The 18,883-nt window shown below is 36.7% G+C and overlaps 1 protein-coding gene across 3 annotated transcripts; it reads right to left on the bottom strand.

Annotated features, from left to right (window-relative positions):
* On the bottom strand, positions 1–18,255 carry tgm7.L (transglutaminase 7 L homeolog). Of its 3 annotated transcripts, none has more exons than XM_041576060.1 (5): positions 18,168–18,255; positions 12,058–12,339; positions 11,477–11,637; positions 2,715–2,848; positions 1–1,541 (listed from the first exon to the last, which is right to left on the bottom strand). In XM_041576060.1, exons 2-5 carry the CDS (start codon positions 12,287–12,289, stop codon positions 1,391–1,393), a joined length of 678 nt encoding a protein of 225 aa, XP_041431994.1. In that variant the 5' UTR covers positions 12,290–12,339; positions 18,168–18,255; the 3' UTR covers positions 1–1,390. The 3 variants fall into 3 exon arrangements, with proteins under 3 accessions (XP_041431994.1, XP_018090676.1, XP_018090675.1); XM_018235187.2 differs by lacking the exon at positions 18,168–18,255 and adding an exon at positions 13,659–13,757; XM_018235186.2 differs by lacking the exon at positions 18,168–18,255 and adding an exon at positions 13,637–13,740.
* Positions 18,256–18,883: the final 628 nt, after the last annotated feature.

Below are 18,883 nucleotides of genomic sequence, written 5' to 3'. Positions count from 1 at the left end.
TTATTTCCACATGCAAAGTTTATTGGTGCATTAGCAGAGCTTTGACTCATTAGTCATGTTGAGTCTTATATATAACATGTAATACAGATACAAATTATAAAAAAATACTTCTCTGCACTTATGTCTGCATACATTTCTTTCTACAAATGTTGAAATTAGCACACAATATGGTTTATTTGTGCTATCCAGAACATTTGTCCAACCAGCCAAGTCCTTCCACACTAGATGTGTTTCCCTAGGGTCAAAGCATTTGTGGTATTTGGGTCATTGGTTTGGGGATTGGCTTTTTGGTCACAAGTAAGCTGTGGAACCTTGGAGAGAGCTCTTGGTCCATAGAAGTGCTAGTATTAGGATCTACAGAGCCTTTTCATTGGAGGAATCTACAGAACAAGCAAGTTGTGTTAGTGGAGTTGGATAGACCATTAGCTTTGATGAGAGACTGTAGGAGCTAAATGTATTGGTGCTGGAGGAAATAACTGTGTTACTATGGCAACTGATGCAGCATGGTGTCAAGAATGAAAAATTGATTACTGCATCTCCATAGGCCCTACGCGTTTCATACCTCCAAGGTACTTAATCATGGGCTTGGAGGTACGAAACGCACCGGGCCTATGGAGATGCATTCATACTTTTAATTATGATCAATAAAGACTTTTTTAGCTTATACTTTTGGCCCTGTGGATGCCTCTGAGTGCTGGACAGCCCTTTCTCTTGCTGTATACATTAGTTTGCTGCTCCCTGATGCTGGGGGTCTGGGGCTGGTGCACCTGGACCACACGATCAACCTGGTGAGCTATTTACTTTATCATTGAGGAGAACCAATCAGTCTCTCTGTTTTGTCCTAGGAATGAGAAGCACATGTGAAACATTCGATTTGTTCTTTTAAACAGAGTATCCAGAAAACAGACAGGTATTCCAGTCAATCACTTTGTTTGTTTGTACAGTGATAGACAGAAAACCCTGAGAGTTATGTGTACACTGAAATGTTGGGCTGCACTTCCATTTGCCCACATCTAGGGAGCCACAGCAACCAGACCAGTAAATGACATCTATTGATTGGTTGTTATGGGCCCAACAAAGAATCAAATTAATATAGAAGTAGAAGGTGACAACATACAGTCAATGTATGTAGGGACTAAGAACTATGAAAGAATAAGACAGGGTCATTAATGTGGACATGAAGACATAGACCCCATGATGACCATCCAATCACAGCAGGTTGGACACCCTTGCTTGTGGTTCTGAACCATCCACTCTGTTCATTTGTTTGTATTCCTGGATATGAGTAAGTCATGAATGCAAGAATAAAAGCAAACAGTAGGCTAATTTGTGTATATTTAACCACTGTCAGTACATATGTTGTTGTCGGAACATGGTAATAACAATATTGTTATTCTGCCTGCACGTTGATTTGCAAGTGACCTTTAATATTCTTGAACTTGTTACAGGTGAAATCAGCAAGCACATATCTTTCTCCCTCTTTATAGGGTGTGAATGTTACAGGGATTGTGATGGTGCCTTTTGCTTTAACAGAGCCGCCCCTAAGAGATGAAAAGAAAGTTATATTACAAATGGGACCTGCACTGTAACTTCATACACATGAGTAGGAACTAAAGCTTAAATATATGCATGTTACGACTTATTCAGCTATTTGCCATTTGTAGGTGCTGTTTGTAGGCAGTCAGTATATTGTGCTCCACCAGGTGGCTCTCAGTCTATATAATTCAGATTTGAGATGATACATGTGGTATGTTTTAGGATGGAGAACTAAAGCTCTAAAGTTTAACTTGGGCCTCCTTCTACTGTCCTCATTCCATCTCTGTGCATTCCATCTCTGTGACTGCAGCAAATAAGCCCTATAGGACAGCCATGGTCCCCTAGATGGTGAGTTTGGGGGGCAGGCATGAAGTGCATAAGCACTAAGGGGTCCCCCTATTTTGCTTTGAGGAGGTGTTACTTCCTGGATTAACATAAAGGAGAAGTAATAGCATTTTACAATTGGGGTGCCAAAAGTTAGACACCCGCACCACGAAGAGATCCTCTTCCTGCTTCATCGGTTTGACGAACCGCATCAAACCGATGATGCATGCGCAGTAGAGCGAAATAGCTGGCTTTTTTGTTAAAGTCCAGCTATCCGCTCTTCTGAGCATGCGCAACTGAAGTCCCAAAGAAGCAGGAAGAGGATCTCTCCATGGTGGTCGCTACAAGAACCCCGGGCCGGTGTGGTTTTCTGTTGATAGGAGAGCTGGCCCAGGATGTCAGGCAAGTAAAAGTAGTCACTTGGGAGTGCCTATCCCCAAGTGTAAAATTAAATTCCTTCTCCTTTGACATGCTGCACCCGCAGGCTTAACTGAGCTGCAGTAAATGCATTCCAAGATAATGGCACAAATCACCATATATATCAAACAAAGCATACCTACTTGCTCAAGGATAGCTAATGTTAGACATATCAAGTAAGCAACCAGGCAAGCTAACTGGGAAAATGTGCACCTTCAAGCTGTAAGTGCAAGCCCACATCTAGTAACCCATAGCCAATCACATGTTTGAATTCAGCCAGCTGACTATTACATACAACCTACTGCAATTTAATAAATGAGCCCCATAACTGTACCACCGCCTTTATAAGCAGTATGATAACTGGTGGCTGGAAAAACCCATGGCAATGGATTATAAAGAAATACAGCAAAAGCCTACATACACTGGGTTTTACTTACTGTTTTGTGATTGGATCCTTAATCAAGCCACTGCCTTCCGCAACGACCACTATGTCAGTAAGATCTTGGTTCAGGGGGTTTGTGAAAATGATCTGTATTGTTACTGGCTTGTTTAATATGGCCTTATCCACAAGCTGGAACAACAACATGAAACAGTCTTACTTTCATTTAAAATGTACTTTGGTTAAAAGTAGGTATGAAAGAAAAGTGCACAACTATCTCCCATATTCGGGACATGAAATTAATGGAAGAAAAGGGTCTGTAGCTCAACATGAGAAAATATGGTCAAAATGGGACTTCTTTATATCTCAGAACGTTCAGCCAGGACAGGGTAGATATAACCTCAGCTGAGAACATAATCGCTCCATGTTACCTCACTGTTCATGGTAATTCTATTTCTTATGCTTTTATGTGATATTGAGAAGGCAAACACGACCAGTTTAAGCTTCTATTATTTCACTATAGGACAACTTTGTAAAACAGTATCCATGACTTCATGTACCTGTATCTTGAAAAATGCTGTAATGCTTGGAAACCTAAATGCTAAAACCAAATACAATTTTTAGTTACAAAAAAAAGAAAGAAAAGTGCAAAGCTTGAGTGTGTTAAATATAAGTTGTTTTGTATGTCTAAGTAGAGAAGTCACAGAACAGTGAACTTTTAATCCAGAACTTTGCCAGTAGCAACCAATCGAGAATTAGTAAAACCAATACAACCTAAATGTTACTGTAGGTTAGAAACTGTTTGTGAATTCCATGTCAGCTGGTTCTCAGTAGTGATGGGCAAATAAATTCGCCTGGCACGAATTTGCGGCGAATTCCAGCGTTTCGCCGCCGGCGAATAAATTCACGAATCTCCCACGAAAATTTGCAGGTGAAAGCACCAGATCAAAAGAGAAATGAGGTCCTTTTGATTTGGTTTGGGATAGAGGATGAAATATATCAGATTAATTGACCCGTGCATGTTCTCTATAGTGTATTAGCACTTTGCTATGTTGCTTAAGGTGGCCATAGATGTACAGATATTGTCATCCAATACAAGGATTCATTTGATTTTCGTAACTTGTAAGCCGAACGACCAATTGTTGCACATTCTGTCGTTCAGATATCAATCGTTAAGTGGATCAGCCAAATTTGAAAAAGTTGTTCAGTTTCCTGCAATTGTTTGACAGTATTATGGCAAATTGTTCGACAACAGCAATATGATGATGGTATTTTTGGGGCGTGTTGAGACATATATATATATATATATATATATATATATATATATATATATATATATATATATATATATATATATATATATATATATATATATATATATGTGTGGACGTGTTGATGGGTGGGTTTTATTCATATGGCACAACATTTGTAAACTACATACATCTTTCATAGTGAGTTGCTTTCATATGCTACAAACATTCGTTCCATAATCTATATAGTACACTACCATGGAATCCTATGAAAAGAGCCAGGCAGTATAAAATATTTGGGTATGGGAAGTTTATTTTTTTCATATTTTTAATTAGAATTTTGTGTTTAAACATACAATTTTGCTATAACTAAAGTTAGGAAAAAATAAAAGTTAAACAGAAATCAATACAGATTAACAATGAGTAAAATAAATCCTATGTTAACACAGAATAAAGTAGACGGCACACCTCTTCCAGAAATTATGCCATAGGAATCAAAGTAAAACATCTTGCATTAACAGTAAAAAACCTTGTTTGACAATGCACATTAAAAAAAAAAAAAAAGAAGTTAGGTAATGAATGCATGAGTATAGATTAAATTTAGGTGAGGCTGGTTAAATGAGTAAGAGATTATATATTTGACATTGAAGTGGGAAGTTTGGGAATTTCTGAGGGTGCTAGATGGTTATGTCCCAGTTGTTCCAAATTGTGTTAAATTGGTCCACAGTGTCGTTCCTTGAGGCTGTAAGGAAATCCATTTGTTTTATGTACCGGATGCTGTCTACAAATTCTTGTTCCGTTGGTGGATGTGTTGCCTTCCATTGATATAACATCTTGCTGCTGATAGAATTGGGTTGGCCAATCTTCGAGTTGGAGTTTTTAGTTTTGGCATTTTGTCTCTTAGATTAAATATTATGGGGGTTTTTTGGTACGTCAAAGAGGCGTACTTTATTCAACCAATTTGATATCATGTTCCAAAATTCAATAAGTTTTGAACATGTCCAGAACATATGCAGAATAGTTCCTTCTGCAGAATTACATCTCCAGAAATCTTGAGAAGGTGTGTGGTAGAATAATTTATGTAGTAGTTCTGTGTGTGGTACCATCTTATTTTCATGTTATATGTATGATCCTGTATAGTGGTGCAAATGGAGCTTTTAGTTGCATTCTCCTACATTCTTTGCCACCTGGGTAGGTTGATTGTGGTTTGAAGCACTATCTCATTTATTCATGTAAGGATGGGGGTGTAGGTCAAATTCTGTAGAGCAGTGATCCCCAACCAGTGGCTCAGGAGCAGCAAATTGCTCACCAACCCCTTGGATGTTGCTCCCAGTGGCCTCAAAGCAGGTGATTATTTTTGAATTCTAGGCTTGGAGGCAAGTTTTGGTTGCATAAAATCCAGATGTACTGCCAAACAGCAGTAGTCTGCCAGTCCACATAGGGACTACCAAATAGCCAATAGCAACCCATATTTTGCACCACCCACGGATTTTTTTCATGCTTGTGTTACTCCCCATTTTTTTTTTACATTTGAATGTGACTCGTGGCCTTAAAAGGTTGGGGACCCCCACTGAAAAAATGGGATCTGTGTCTGGGAGTTTTCCTTTTGGATAAACAGATAAGGTATGTCAAATTTGGAGATATCTGAAGCTGAAGTGTTCAGTCAAATATGGGTTTGAATGTAGAGCTTTGTAAGTCTTTATCTTTCTGGTTAATAGGTGGGAAAGTGTTTATCTGAAAGAGATGGTATAGCATAGTTGCAGGTATAGGTCAATAAGGAGTTTCATCACTAGTGATGGGCGAATTTGACGCCGGCGCCCGTTTTTGACGCAAATTCGCAGCGAATTCGCGCCTGGTGAATAAATTCGCCCATCTCTATTCATCACCATATAGTTGTTATAATATCCATATTTCCAAATATTTCTCTATACTGTATTTGTATTCATTAATGTAAATATAAGGACAGGTTAAGATAACTGTGAACTGTGATTACTCAATTTTTTTATTACAAAAAATAAAAATTTACACAGATGTATGAAAACAATTTTATCATACATAATGATTTTCATTGAAAAGGTATTTTTCTCACCTAAACAACAGAAAACACACATAAATAACATTTTAGTGAACAGAAAATGTGTTTTCTTTTCTTGGCCCTGGGAAACAGATATTACTAAAATTAAATAAAACTTCAGGCAAAATATATGCCAATACTTTTGCTTATGTTTGTTAAAACATATAAAAAAATAGAACAAATAAAGAATGTAATTGCTATTTTTTTTTCAAAAGGATAAAAAAATAAATATTTTTCCGAAGGTTTCAAAGGTTTTAGAAAACATGGTTATCATAACGATTTTAATTTGAAAGACATCATCTGTACAACAAGCAATATTGTCAAATTGTTATGAAAGTACAGTTCTCAGAAAACACACAATCTTCATGAATAAAAAAAATACATGAACAAAAAATGTGCTTTTTTTAACGACTAAAGTAATAAAACTATTCAGGCAAAATATATGGCAATACTTTTGCTTTTGTTTGTTAAATCATTTGAAAATGTTGTTTTTTGATTTCTAAAAACTGAACATTATTCTGAACTTCCTGTAGCAGAAGCTCAAGGTTTTCTTCCAGACATGATACTGCCTCTTTTACAGATTGCAACTGTACAATGCACTTTTTAATAGTTTTTTAGGCTCAAGGAGAATCTTTAATGTCAACTGATGCAGTACTTGTGAGTATTTCCAAATCTGCAATAATAAACATTAGTGAGTAGTGATGAGCAAATCTGAGAAATTTGCGAAATGGCGGAAATTATTTACGAATGACATCTTTAGCTGCATGATGTTCATCCATGGTTGCCCTATGGAGAGAGGAAAAAAGTGCATTTAGGAAAAAACGGTTGTTTTTTGCACAGTTGAAATTAGTATAACACAATACCAGAGTACACAGTAAAACACGATCAAAAAGTAAAGCACAGTAGTAAAGCACAACAAAATAGTAAACAAATAAAAACATAACCTACTTTTTTGATGGTGCTGTGATCATTTTCAGCTGATTACTTTCTTTCAATTTAAGATCTGACCACCTTTTCCTTAATTGATCTTGGACCTGGTCATCCCAAGTTTCCTGTTAAGGGCTTCAATAACTTCATTTAAAACATTTTTTTTTGTATTGAGCCGATTATAATTTTCTTTTTTACAATCATAATCTCTTCTTTCAAAACATTGTACCATGCAAATCATCTCTGCACAAGACATAGCACTTGCCCTTCTTTTATCCATTTCATAGGACTCCTTTTCTTGCCTGAGTGGACTTCGTTTTGTTTTTGGATTGCCTGGAGAGTGTTTTTCTCATCTGCACATTGGAGCTTGTTGACACAGCAGTATTAGGCTCTGTGTCCACTTCCATTCAGCGTAGCAAGCAAAGTGATGTGAAGACTACAGGAACTCTTGTAACAGGAAGTCGGGAAGTCTCGAGATACAAACAAATGTTCGTCTGCATAGATAATGTACCTTGCGTTAAGTGACGTAGCCGGAAGTTTTCGACTTACTAAAAGCGATTGTCCGTTTATCGCGGTGCGTTTCTAACATTTCTTTGTGTTTTGCAAACAAATGTAACTACATGGACATCCGTACTCGTATATAAGCATAGATACATAACTTATTTATAATTTAACCTGCAAATAATTTTTGTTTATTTTTTTTCTATTTCTCAACCCTGACTTCCTCAAAGAATTAATTGAAATGTACCATTCCTTACCATGCTTATAGAAAATTAAATCAGCAGAATATTCAAACTGGCACAAAAGAAATGAGGCATATGAAAAGCTTAATGAGCTACATAAATGAATTACTCCTGTCTCCAATACTGATTTCATAAAAAGTTAATTGCATATTTATGGACTGTATTTAAAGAAGACTATGATAAAATACAATCATCCAAAAAAGTCAGGGACCTCTACTGACAACATTTATGTTTCACGGCTTTTGTACTATGATCTCCTGACCTTCACAGTTGATCAATATATACCCAGGGCCTCAATTTCAAGCTTTGAAAGCAATGATCAACATTAAAATGAAGTACATGAATCTGATACCATCTCAGAATTAACATTGATTTGCTAAAATACCAAAAGCATTTTCAACAACTCGTATTGCATGTGTCTGTAGTTAAAAATCTTCTTGATGGTGCTAGTGTCTTCCGTGGACATGTACATTTTCATGCAAGGCAAATGCTTCATCAGTCACAAAAACAAAACTAAGCCCCTCCATGTTTTAGAGTTTGATGGCAATTGTAACTGCTTCTCCTTCAGTTTCTGGTACAACAAAGTGTTCAATAACACCATCAGATACTCGTCCATTTTTACCAACATCGACTAGTCATACCTAGCATTTACAAGTGCTAAAAGAAAATGTATAATTCTAGTAAAAGTAATAATAGTATAATTATAATAAGATCCAGACTTTGGATGTGGCACCACCAAAATTTGGGAAATTCCAGTAGTCTTCAAACTGCTTAGTAACTTGTAACCATTGTTTTTGTGTGGACGGAGACTACAGTTGAAAAGTAAAAACAGTATCAACATTGTTTCTATGTTTTCGAACAGAATGGACGTATACAAAACTGTGAATGATGATGTTCAAGCCTTAAGCTCACAGTCAACAAACCAAAAATAAAAAAAGAAGACAACAGAGTGATGATTATAGTTAAAAAATGATATCTGATGCTGCAGCAATCCTGCAGAGGCCTGGGAATGAGTTTGATGCCTTTGCATATACTGTAGCATCGAAACTGCGCAGAATGGATGAAGATCCACGGCTAATTTCAGAATTACTAATACTGGACATTCTGCTAAAAGGAATCCAAAAAACATAATCCTGTTTCACTTAACAACCCACAACCATATGCCTCTAGTAGCTGGACACCTTACCCACCATTTCCTCATGGTACTCCTCCAGCAAACAACCCACTTACCTAAACACCTTTAACATCAACACCTTCGCCTACCTTTAGCAACCATTCATATTCACAAAGGGAAGCATGTTTTTTCAGTAGGGGTGGACAAGTGTAAAATGTTTTTATATTTTTAACAAAACAAATTAAATGCATATTTTAATTGTTGTCTGCTGTACAGCAACCCACTTAGCATCTTTAACACCTCCGCATGTGTATACCAGTTTGTAAAATTGTGTTGCATTTGTACTTTGTTATTTATATTGCCCATTTCCATTCTCCATTGCCAATCTTTTGCTTCTAAAATATATATTGTTTATTGTTTTATTGTTATATTAGATATATTTAAATACATTAAATATTAGTACGTTATTTTTTTATGGCTGCTCATTTGTAAAATATCATACTTTTATCAAAGATTTTTTTTTACCTGTGAGGGCTTTCACAATAGCACAACACGTATCTGGGATTAAATTACCAAGTACTTGTGCGTGGATTCCTGTAGAGAATTTTAGATCCTCAAGTGTCCTTTCTGTTGCCAAAAATCTCAGTGAAACTATCAATCTTTGCTCAGGATAGATAGATTTTCGCATGACAGTGTCTTGTCTTTGGATCAAAGGTGACAAAGCCTTAGAAAGCACCGCAAAGCATGATTCAGACATCCGCAAGTAGTTTTTAAAATCGTCAGGGTTGCGTTCCTTTAGTTCTTGCAGTAGTGCCATGTGTGAAAGGGTGTCTCTTTTTAAGAGCAATTCTTTGCTCAAGACTGATGTCTTCTTCCTTCTATTTTTCTTTTCCAAAGAATAGACCAGTGCAATTGCAAGTTCTGCTCTTTATCTTGGAGTTAAGAAAGAGCTATTTTTTTTCCTCTTGCTTCGATTGGTTATTTGTATATTCACACAACAAATACTATCTTTCATTTAAATGCACGTCAACCCTTCCATGCACTCTTATGTCACTTCCGGAATTTAAATGTTGTAATCCATGACCATTGCCTTAATGATAATGTTTACTTTCGACCGATAATTCTCTGTCAAACGATGACATCTTTAAGATAATAGTGGATCTGTCGTACTAACGAACGATCTCCAATTATTTATCATTCGCATGACAATATCTGTAGGTCTATGGCCACCTTTAGTGCATTGTTGTTCATAAGTGAAACAGCTTTTTAAGAGTTTTTCACACTGTACGTACTGTATAAATAGAGTCTTAATTTATTGAGATATAATGTGGGTCTGACGTATAGTCCACGTCTTTGAACTTTCCATCAGTGAGAGACTCCTGGTTATCATTACTGCCTTAGTGTTTGCTGACTAATGAAGCTGAGCAACTGGTTTAATCGGTATGTTTTGTTTCAGATTTAATATTTTTCATCTACAGCTTTTGTTTAAATAAGTGTTTAGAATTTATGTCAGGGCTTTTGCTTCAGGATTATACAGTCGTGGAAGTTAGGGGCTGTGTAAAGTACTTATCGTAGAAAACGATTCGATGTCAGCAGGATTTTATTTTAAAGCAGGCTTATTTTTATAACATGAGCATGGAGGAAGGGTTGAAACTGGAGGTTTAGGTAGTATGGCAGTAGTGATGTCGAGAGTCAGGTCATTGCCACATGAGGCGATACTACTTGGCCTGATGCCCACTCACAACAGTGTTACTAGACAGGTGCCTATCCTGCTTATCCATAGCCCTGGTGTTGTCTAATATATTCATACCATAGAATAAGTAAGATAGAATAAAAAGTAAAAAAAAAAAGCCAAATAGGATAAAAGTTATATTTTCCTGCTATAATTAGCTTGCTGTTTTAGCTTGATTTAGCTGCCATTATCTCTCAGGCTAACTTTCTTATTACTATAAATATATATATATATATATATATATATATATATATATATATATATATATATATATATATATATATATATATCCCTCTGGTTCTGGTAGAAGCCACTAGTCCCTAAGCCAGAAGGGATGTGAACAATTGGTGGAATTGCTATTGTCAGGCAAACAGGGCAGCACAGCCTACTCCCTTCGTATGGAACTTTTTTTAAATTATACTAATTCATATGGTTCATTTTTTCCAAAGGAATGTTGCCTAAGCTGTTATGTAAAACACCTTCATTCATTATCATCACACCAAGTATGACTGCACCAATTAGATGTGGAAGAGACAATTAAGTTCTAAAAACAAAGCCAAATGTTGCATGAGCCATGTAACCCACAGAAACCAAGTAGTCTAAGGCACTCAGAACAGTAAAAACAAAGAAAGGGACATTTGGGTCTGGCCAGAGCTATTTTTAGGTCTGGTGCTGCTATAGGCACTTGATCTCAACCTGTACCCTTCCAATTGGACCTTCCCATTGACTGGTGCATGTGTCTGAACATGCACCGATTGAAAAGAAAGGGGGCACCCCCTCACCCTCATATCAGTCATCAGATGTAAGCATCTGGTGGAGGGCTGGGGGGGAATTCTTTTTTCTAAAATTCTTTTTTCTCTATATAATCACCCATGGGCCGACCCATGTAAAGCTGCCACCCTAAACAGGGCTTTCATATATTTTCCCACTTATGGTATTAAATACCCCATTATCACATTATCACAAGTTTTAAGACATACCTTTATGTCAAATTTAGGATTCTCCAGTACAATATTCGTTTGCACAACTAATTTCTCATTGGTTTCTTCAGAAGAGCAAACAGCATGGACCTCAATCATATTATCTGCAGTCAAGAGATCCTCGTACTGCGCATATTTTATTGTCAGTGGAACCTCCTTCTCTAAAGAGAAATAATATTAAAATGATAGGACATTACATTTTCATATAAATGTTATTATCCTCTTAGTCAGTGTTTGGGCCCAAAACGGGAGGGACCCATAACTAACTGGAACTTATTCGGACAGCATTTGGGTAGGCTGACGAATTCCACTGGAACCAGAATGCTTGTATGTTGTCACTCTTTTTTCTACCAGATCTCAAGGTCTTTCTCTTAAACATGAAAGAAGGGCCAATTAAACATTCTCAATCATAAATTTACAGCAGCAAAAACTCTGTTAGTGGCTGCTTACTGCACTACTGATTATTATTACACCCTTAAAATGTATAAAATGGTGGTCATTTAAATGTCTATGCTTTTATTTCCTGCTGTATTTTACCTCTACAAATCAAAAAAGGAAAAAGACTGTTGTAATCTTCTTACCTTCCTTGCCTTTCAGGCAAAGCCTCCGGGTTTCATTCAAGAGTTGGTGCATTTCCTTGTTGGTGTAAAGGATTGAGAAAGCAGTGATGTTCACATTGATGGCCTTGCTGTTACAAGTTAGATTGGTAATCGCCAACGTAACTGTCACATCTTTGCCGACAACTCGTTCACCGGTGATCTTAAATGCCCCAGATATGTAGGTGGCAGTGGAGAGTGGAAAGGAGCTTGACATGGCTAATGGAAATGTTTAAAAGTTTTCACTGGATGTGTCTCAATAAGGGCCTGCAGGAAAATACACTCACTAATAAAAAAGCTGTGCATAGTATCATGAAGGTATGTTTATGAATACATCACAAATTGCCTTTGTTTTCTTTCTTGCATGTGTTGGTACAGGTAGTTTCATTACTGTTGGGCAAATATGACAAATGATATCTGCTGCTGATAAACAGCATGAGTTAATTACATGCACTAAGACATTATTAGATAGCTGGGTGCAACCTGTAATAATTGGGTTATGTAGCTATAGCTCCATACAGTAATTGTAGCTTTTAGCTTGGTAAAAAAAAGACAAAAGTTCATATTAGGGCACATTGTTACATTGTATGTAGCAATTACTACTAGTGATGGGCAAATGTATTCGCCAAGCATTGATTCGAATGGTGGTGAATACCATAAGTTGACTGTCCTGCAGTAAAAAAAACACTTCCTATTGTAACCTATGTAAAAGGTGGCATGAAGCTGGAGAAAGAATGAGTTTCCTTGGGTGTACTTGGATAGTATTCAGTGCAGTTGCAGGGTTCCCATTCACCATAATGTGCTACACATTGTGCCCTTTAGGTCCAACCAACCACAGCACGCCACTGGACAAATAAGCAGAAGCATTATAAAGTGTTATTCTGAGCCCATCATCTAGTTTTTTCTACTAATTATAGGTCTTGCACCATTACAAGATACTTCAGCTGTGTGATGGCTTACATTTCCCTACTATCTAAACTGCTATCTTTACCATTCTGATTCCTAACTTCATTCATTTATTTTGTCTTTTAAGGTGTTATAACACACTATTTAGGATGGATTTCTTGTTGTCTCATGCATTACATTTTTACAGACAGCAAGCACAAACAATAATGAAAACCATTCCCCCAGAACAGTAAATAATTATATATGAACAGTGTTGTTTAGTAATTTTGTGAATGTTACATTTTAGTCCAACTTATATTTAATTGTGAGAGTCTTTAAAGTAAAAACAGCCCAAAAAAGGTCAGATTACAAAGTCAAAGGTTTCTTCTAAACAAAGCACAGCTATGGTATGTGCAGACCAGGCTTACATGACAGATTTGCTCTGATTCTTAAAGATTAGATAATGTCGGAATTAGTGATTTTTACATACAAAAGCAATGGTTCGAGGCCTCATCTAAAATGCTCTACACTGGTTTCGCACAAGAAGCAGAATACTGTAGTTATGGAGCTAACATAATCTATAGATTCACAGTTTAGGATATTGTCATCTTCAAGCTGAGACACAAAAAAGTTCTCAGAAAGATAATATCACAGCTTTCTCAATAAAGAAAAGTCATACCTTAGCTTTGTGAAATCCTCACCTTGTTCAGTGATGTCTGCTCAGTCATCAACACATTACTAAATGGAGCAGGGATTGGGTATCATTTTATCAGAAGGAGCACACCCTGTTTGACTTGAAACTCTAGTATGTGATGTTATTTGCAGAACATCTTGATTATCCCGAGGTTTGGCTCCCCTCCCTCATTGGAGCTTTGATGATCTTTGTTTTGTAAACAAAGAATCCAGTTATTCGATTCATATCCTAGCTATGCCGTTGTCAAGCATGAAAAATGTTTTAAGGTCCTAAGATCCAACCATTGTTAAACTGCCAGAATAGTCATCTGGAGCATATTTAGGCATGAATGTTTTCCATGCTTGAGATTAAGCATTACACAAATCTAGGTAGCTTATTATAAGAGTTTCTCTCTTCTACCTAACGTTTATCTAGATGGTTGTCTGTGGGAAGTCATATGTTAGTGCAAAGCTGTCCTGCAGGAGGTCCATAAGCCTTCATAGAATTTTAGGAACCATCTGCCAAAGAACTCCATAGATATTTTGGTAAAATATAATCTTAATACTATCTGTTGAGTAAACATGTAGTGCAGACTATAACAAAACCATAGTTGAATAGTTCTAAGCTAGTGCTATAGCAGCTATACTTACTAACACCCTAAAGTCCATAACAAACCCATAGTTGAACAGTTCTAAGCAAGTGCCATAGCAACTATACTTACTAACAACCTAAATTCCATTAATGTTACCCAAGGGTTTTTGTTAAAAAATGTATTACTCATAATCAGGACCATTTTTTAAGGAGTTGTCTAAAAAGGTTTAGAGACCCTGGTAGACTGTAATTCTAACATGAACTGATGGTATATGCAATGGTACTCTGAGAATTATTATCTTCCTGCTAGAGCTTAAACATTTGTGCTTTGACTGGAACTCAAAAATGTTTGTTTCAAGAGTACACAAACCCCCTGTCATGAAGGGCATTGGGACCATCTTCCATTTCTAACTAGCCTGAATTTTATTATCATTTCATTTAAATAAGGATTTCCTTAAGAGTCTATAGTCTCTAGTTATGACACTATAAAGGAACATTTTAGAAGCTAGGAGATAAAAAGTAAAGTAAAGCAAATAATGTTGATGCTATTCCGTAAAGATGTGGTCAAAGATGCTTCTTGTACTTCAAAACATTTGTGCCAATTGTGGCATTCCTGCAAGTGAGCCTACTGATGCTGTTGAACCCAGGAGCTGCTACTACCCTGAATGTGGAAGTAGTTCCATGGTTCCCACACCCTATGTGATTCACTATGATTACAAGAGGCAGCTTATGTTGTGTTGAGCATATTTACCACTACAGAACAATGGTACCACCCAACAGCTAAGAAGATTGGCATATTTGACAATTCATTTAGACGGGGTTTATAGCTTTCTATACTTAAGCCCCAATGCATTGAAATAGCAGGTTGTGACCTGTGCTCCTCTAACTCTTAGGTTCCCTCTCGAAAGGAAAAGTATATGTGATAGAGATTGTTAGGTGATCCATTGAGATGGGTGATCAGGAGTTCCCTCCTAGTATAGGCAAAGACGTTTCACAATAAGCTAGTTGGGCATAAAAGTAATTTTGCTTTTATAGCAGCTGGAACATAGAACGTCCCTTTACTTTAGCCCAGTATTGCCTGATGATTTATAGTCTGGCAATGACCTTATGTTGCTGTGTAGATGACTAGCTGCTTGTTTTTAGAGGGGTCAAAAGAAAGGGAAATAGTTCCAATAGAAACAGTCACACCCTTTAGTAGCTCCACAATAAAAAGGCCTCTTGTAGGAATGTATGATCAGATCAGAGAGTGCAATCCACATCTTAGAGATTTTAGTGTTTTTTTGTAACCTCCTTAAAGGGATACTGTCATGGGAAAAAAAAATTTTTTCAAAATAAATCAGTTAATAGTGCTGCTCCAACAGAATTATGCGCTGAGATCCATTTCTCAAAAGAGCAAACAGATTTTTTTATATTCAATTTTGAAATCTGACATGGGGCTAGACATATTGTCAATTTGCCAGCTGCCCCAAGTCATGTGACTTGTGCTCTGATAAACTTCAATCACTCTTTACTGCTGTACTGCAAGTTGGAGTCATATCTACCCGTCCCTTTTCCCCCCCCAGCAGCCAAACAAAAGAACAATGGGAAGTTAACCAGATAGCAGCTCCCTAACACAAGATAACAGCTGCCTGGTAGATCTTAGAACAGCACTCAATAGTAAAAACCCATGTCCCACTGAGACACATTCAGTTACATTGAGAAGGAAAAACAGCAGCCTGCCAGAAAGGATTTCTCTCCTAAAAAGCAGGCACAAGTCACATGACCAGGGGCAGCTGGGAAATTGACAAAATGTCTAGCCCCATGTCAGATTTCAAAATTGAATATAAAAAAATCTGTTTGCTCTTTTGAGAAATGAATTTCAGTGCAGAATTCTGCTGGTGTAGCACTATTAACTGATGCGTTTTGAAAAAAACATTTTTTCCGATGACAGGATCCCTTTAAAGTACTTTGAAAAGGTAATAGTATACAAAAAGGCCCAAATTGAAAGACTGCTTTATCATATCTGTGGGTACACTATGAACCTATTTCCCTAAAGTAGAATCTGCCATATGATATTGCACCTGCTTTTAATCAGTATATTATGAAAATAATATGCTTTTACATATATAACCTTTAGTTCTTAATAATAAACATTTTAATATGTTGGTATGCATGTGGACTGCAATTACACATAATTTATACAATTATTTAGTTTGAGTCATGTACTTGCTAGCTTCTTTGCTAGCCTGACTTGCTCCTGTTATAAACTGCATTGGTCTGTTAGAAGCAAATGCACCTGCTAAAATAATCTTTGAAACCACTTGTGTACAGCACTAAGAATAGATGAGGGAAAATAGCAAAAGGTTGAAAACCGTGAACGGCACATGTAATAAAAATATATCCTTTATTGTTTGGCCATCAAATTATTAAGATCAAAGACCGCATCATTGCCTGACGCGTTTAGGACTACACTAGTCCTTAATCATAGGCTTAATCATAGACTGTGATTAAGGACTAGTGTAGTCCGAAACGCGTCAGGCAATGATGCGGTCTTTGATCTTAATAATTTGATAGCCAAACAATAAAGGATATATTTTTATTGGATAAGGGTTTACGTTTTTCAAGATTTGATTCATGCAACTTTATCTGTAACCAGCACTCCGACACGCATGCACCGAAAGGGGACCGAAACAAAACGGAACAGTTGGAGCGGTCCTTTTTCTTTTTTCGAAGATAGCAAAAGGAAATGGATTAAAAGAAAGAGACAGAGTGATAACCATTAGAACCACAAGAACAAGTAGGAATAATAAGGGGGAAAGTGAAGCTGTGGTTTGGCTGTGACTGAAGAAGGAAACCAAATTAGAGAAAGGGAAAAACAAAAGGAAGCAGAGTTGATGTGAGTAGCGAAGCTAAGGACGGGTTAGGGGAAGAAAAAAAAATGTGATGAAATGAGGGAGAATTGTTAAAAGAGATGATGGGAAAAATGTGAAATCTATTGGATTTGGTAGGTAATTGCTCTTACTGAAAAGAGATAAACAATGTGAGTAATATTTTAAAGAAACGAATAGGAAAAGTAAAATTGGGGGTATAATGGGGTGGGCTTACTGGAAAAAAAAGAGGGTAGGTTAAAAGAAGATGATGGTAGAGAGGATAAAGATGAGAAAGAATCAGATACAACGAAGGAGCCAGTCCAAGTTCATAGCAGGTAAGGACAAAGTCAGAGAAAAGGTAATTAAACAATTTTAAATTAAAACATTTTTAAAGAATGACTTTATCTGACAGCTGTACAAGCAGATATACAGGAAACTTGAGACATATTTGAGCTGTCTTTGCATAACAAATAGCTGATAACAATAACCTATTCATTATCCAGCTATTTTGGTGACAGAGGAAATCATTCATGGAAAATATACAAAAACAGAACTGCTGCTTAAGTGTAGAGCCCCTAGTATCATTTTAAAATATGATACTGATTTGTGTAAATAAATCTGTAGTTCAAATGCTCTCTCACCTAGCAAGTAACATTTCAACATTAGTTTTGCTTTACCCATGTTACTGCAAACCGTTGTCTCTCCTACGCAGAAATGTTACAGCTATACCTGTGTCATAAAAATTAAACTTTCTATTAGAGAAAACAAAATTAATAAATCTTTCTTGCAACTGATGTTTTCAAAGTTTTCTTCAAACCTGCAACTGCCACCTGATGTCTCTACAACAACCCTCTGGGCATCTGTAGAGCTGCACTTTAACTATTACCAGATTATAAACATTGAAGCCCTCCTTTTCTGTAGACAAACATCCTTCTGGGCTCATGCACATTCCAGCTGGAAGGTAAAACCAGATTGTACAAAGCTTAATGGGGAATATATTTAGGGCAGGGTCCATTGTTCTAAAGTATAAGTCACCCAACTACCTAGTTGTCTATGTCTTATGCCATATCCTATCAACTTGGAAATGGAACACTCACCTTTCTGCTGCCGTACACCCGTCACTAGTGAATCACAGACTTGATTCTGTGGTCCCTGAACCGTTCTGACTTTGTACATTTTATTTTTTGGAAACGCCTTTCTGTATTTGGAAGCTGCTCTTGGAAAAAAAAAAAACACAAACGCAAAAAGAAATGAGTCACACATGTACCAGCCAGAGTCGGATCCAAATAATTCAAAACACTAAATCCCCATTTTATATTCTTTCTTAATTATAATTATTACATTAAGATTGTATATAAACGCAGCATTTTTATTAGTGCTTCGAAGTAAGAAAGGATGTATATAAAAAGCCACGTGTATGTTTGAGGTTGCGCAGTTTTCGTTTTAACATTGTTTTAGTGAAAGCAGGCAAACTGCATAATCAGATTTAAAGATACTATCCTTAGATTGACTTTCCCTTTAGAGGAAGTCTAAATTAGTCTCTGCATTAGAGATAGCACAAGTTCAAGTTCAAGTTTATTGCCTTTTGTGCTAGGTACTGTACATAGGAAACGTATTTGTGGAGAAGGTGCAGGCCAGCAAGTAATATCATATTAGCATAGTAAAAAGCAACAATTTTAATAATCTTCATAACACAGACGGGTAACATCACAAGCGACTTATATAGTATCAGGTACAGGAATGGAATCTCATATCTGCAAATCTATTATCTAGAAAGCTCAGAATTACCAAAAGAACATCTCACATCGAGGCC

Source organism: Xenopus laevis, chromosome 9_10L (genome assembly GCF_017654675.1).
Source record: "Xenopus laevis strain J_2021 chromosome 9_10L, Xenopus_laevis_v10.1, whole genome shotgun sequence".
In the NCBI taxonomy this organism is placed as follows: Eukaryota; Metazoa; Chordata; class Amphibia; order Anura; family Pipidae; genus Xenopus; species Xenopus laevis.
This window is presented reverse-complemented; position numbering and strand designations above follow the sequence as displayed.

Excerpts from the sequence above, each read along its gene's own strand:
- tgm7.L (XM_041576060.1), bottom strand. The coding sequence starts at position 12,289 with ATGTCAAGCTCCTTTCCACTCTCCACTGCCACCTACATATCTGGGGCA. Across the intron at positions 11,638-12,057 it reads TTGCCTGAAAGGCAAGGAAG|AGAAGGAGGTTCCACTGACA; the intron begins GTAAGAAGATTA and ends ATTTCTCTTTAG. Across the intron at positions 2,849-11,476 it reads ATCCTAAATTTGACATAAAG|CTTGTGGATAAGGCCATATT; the intron begins GTATGTCTTAAA and ends TTGTTGTTCCAG.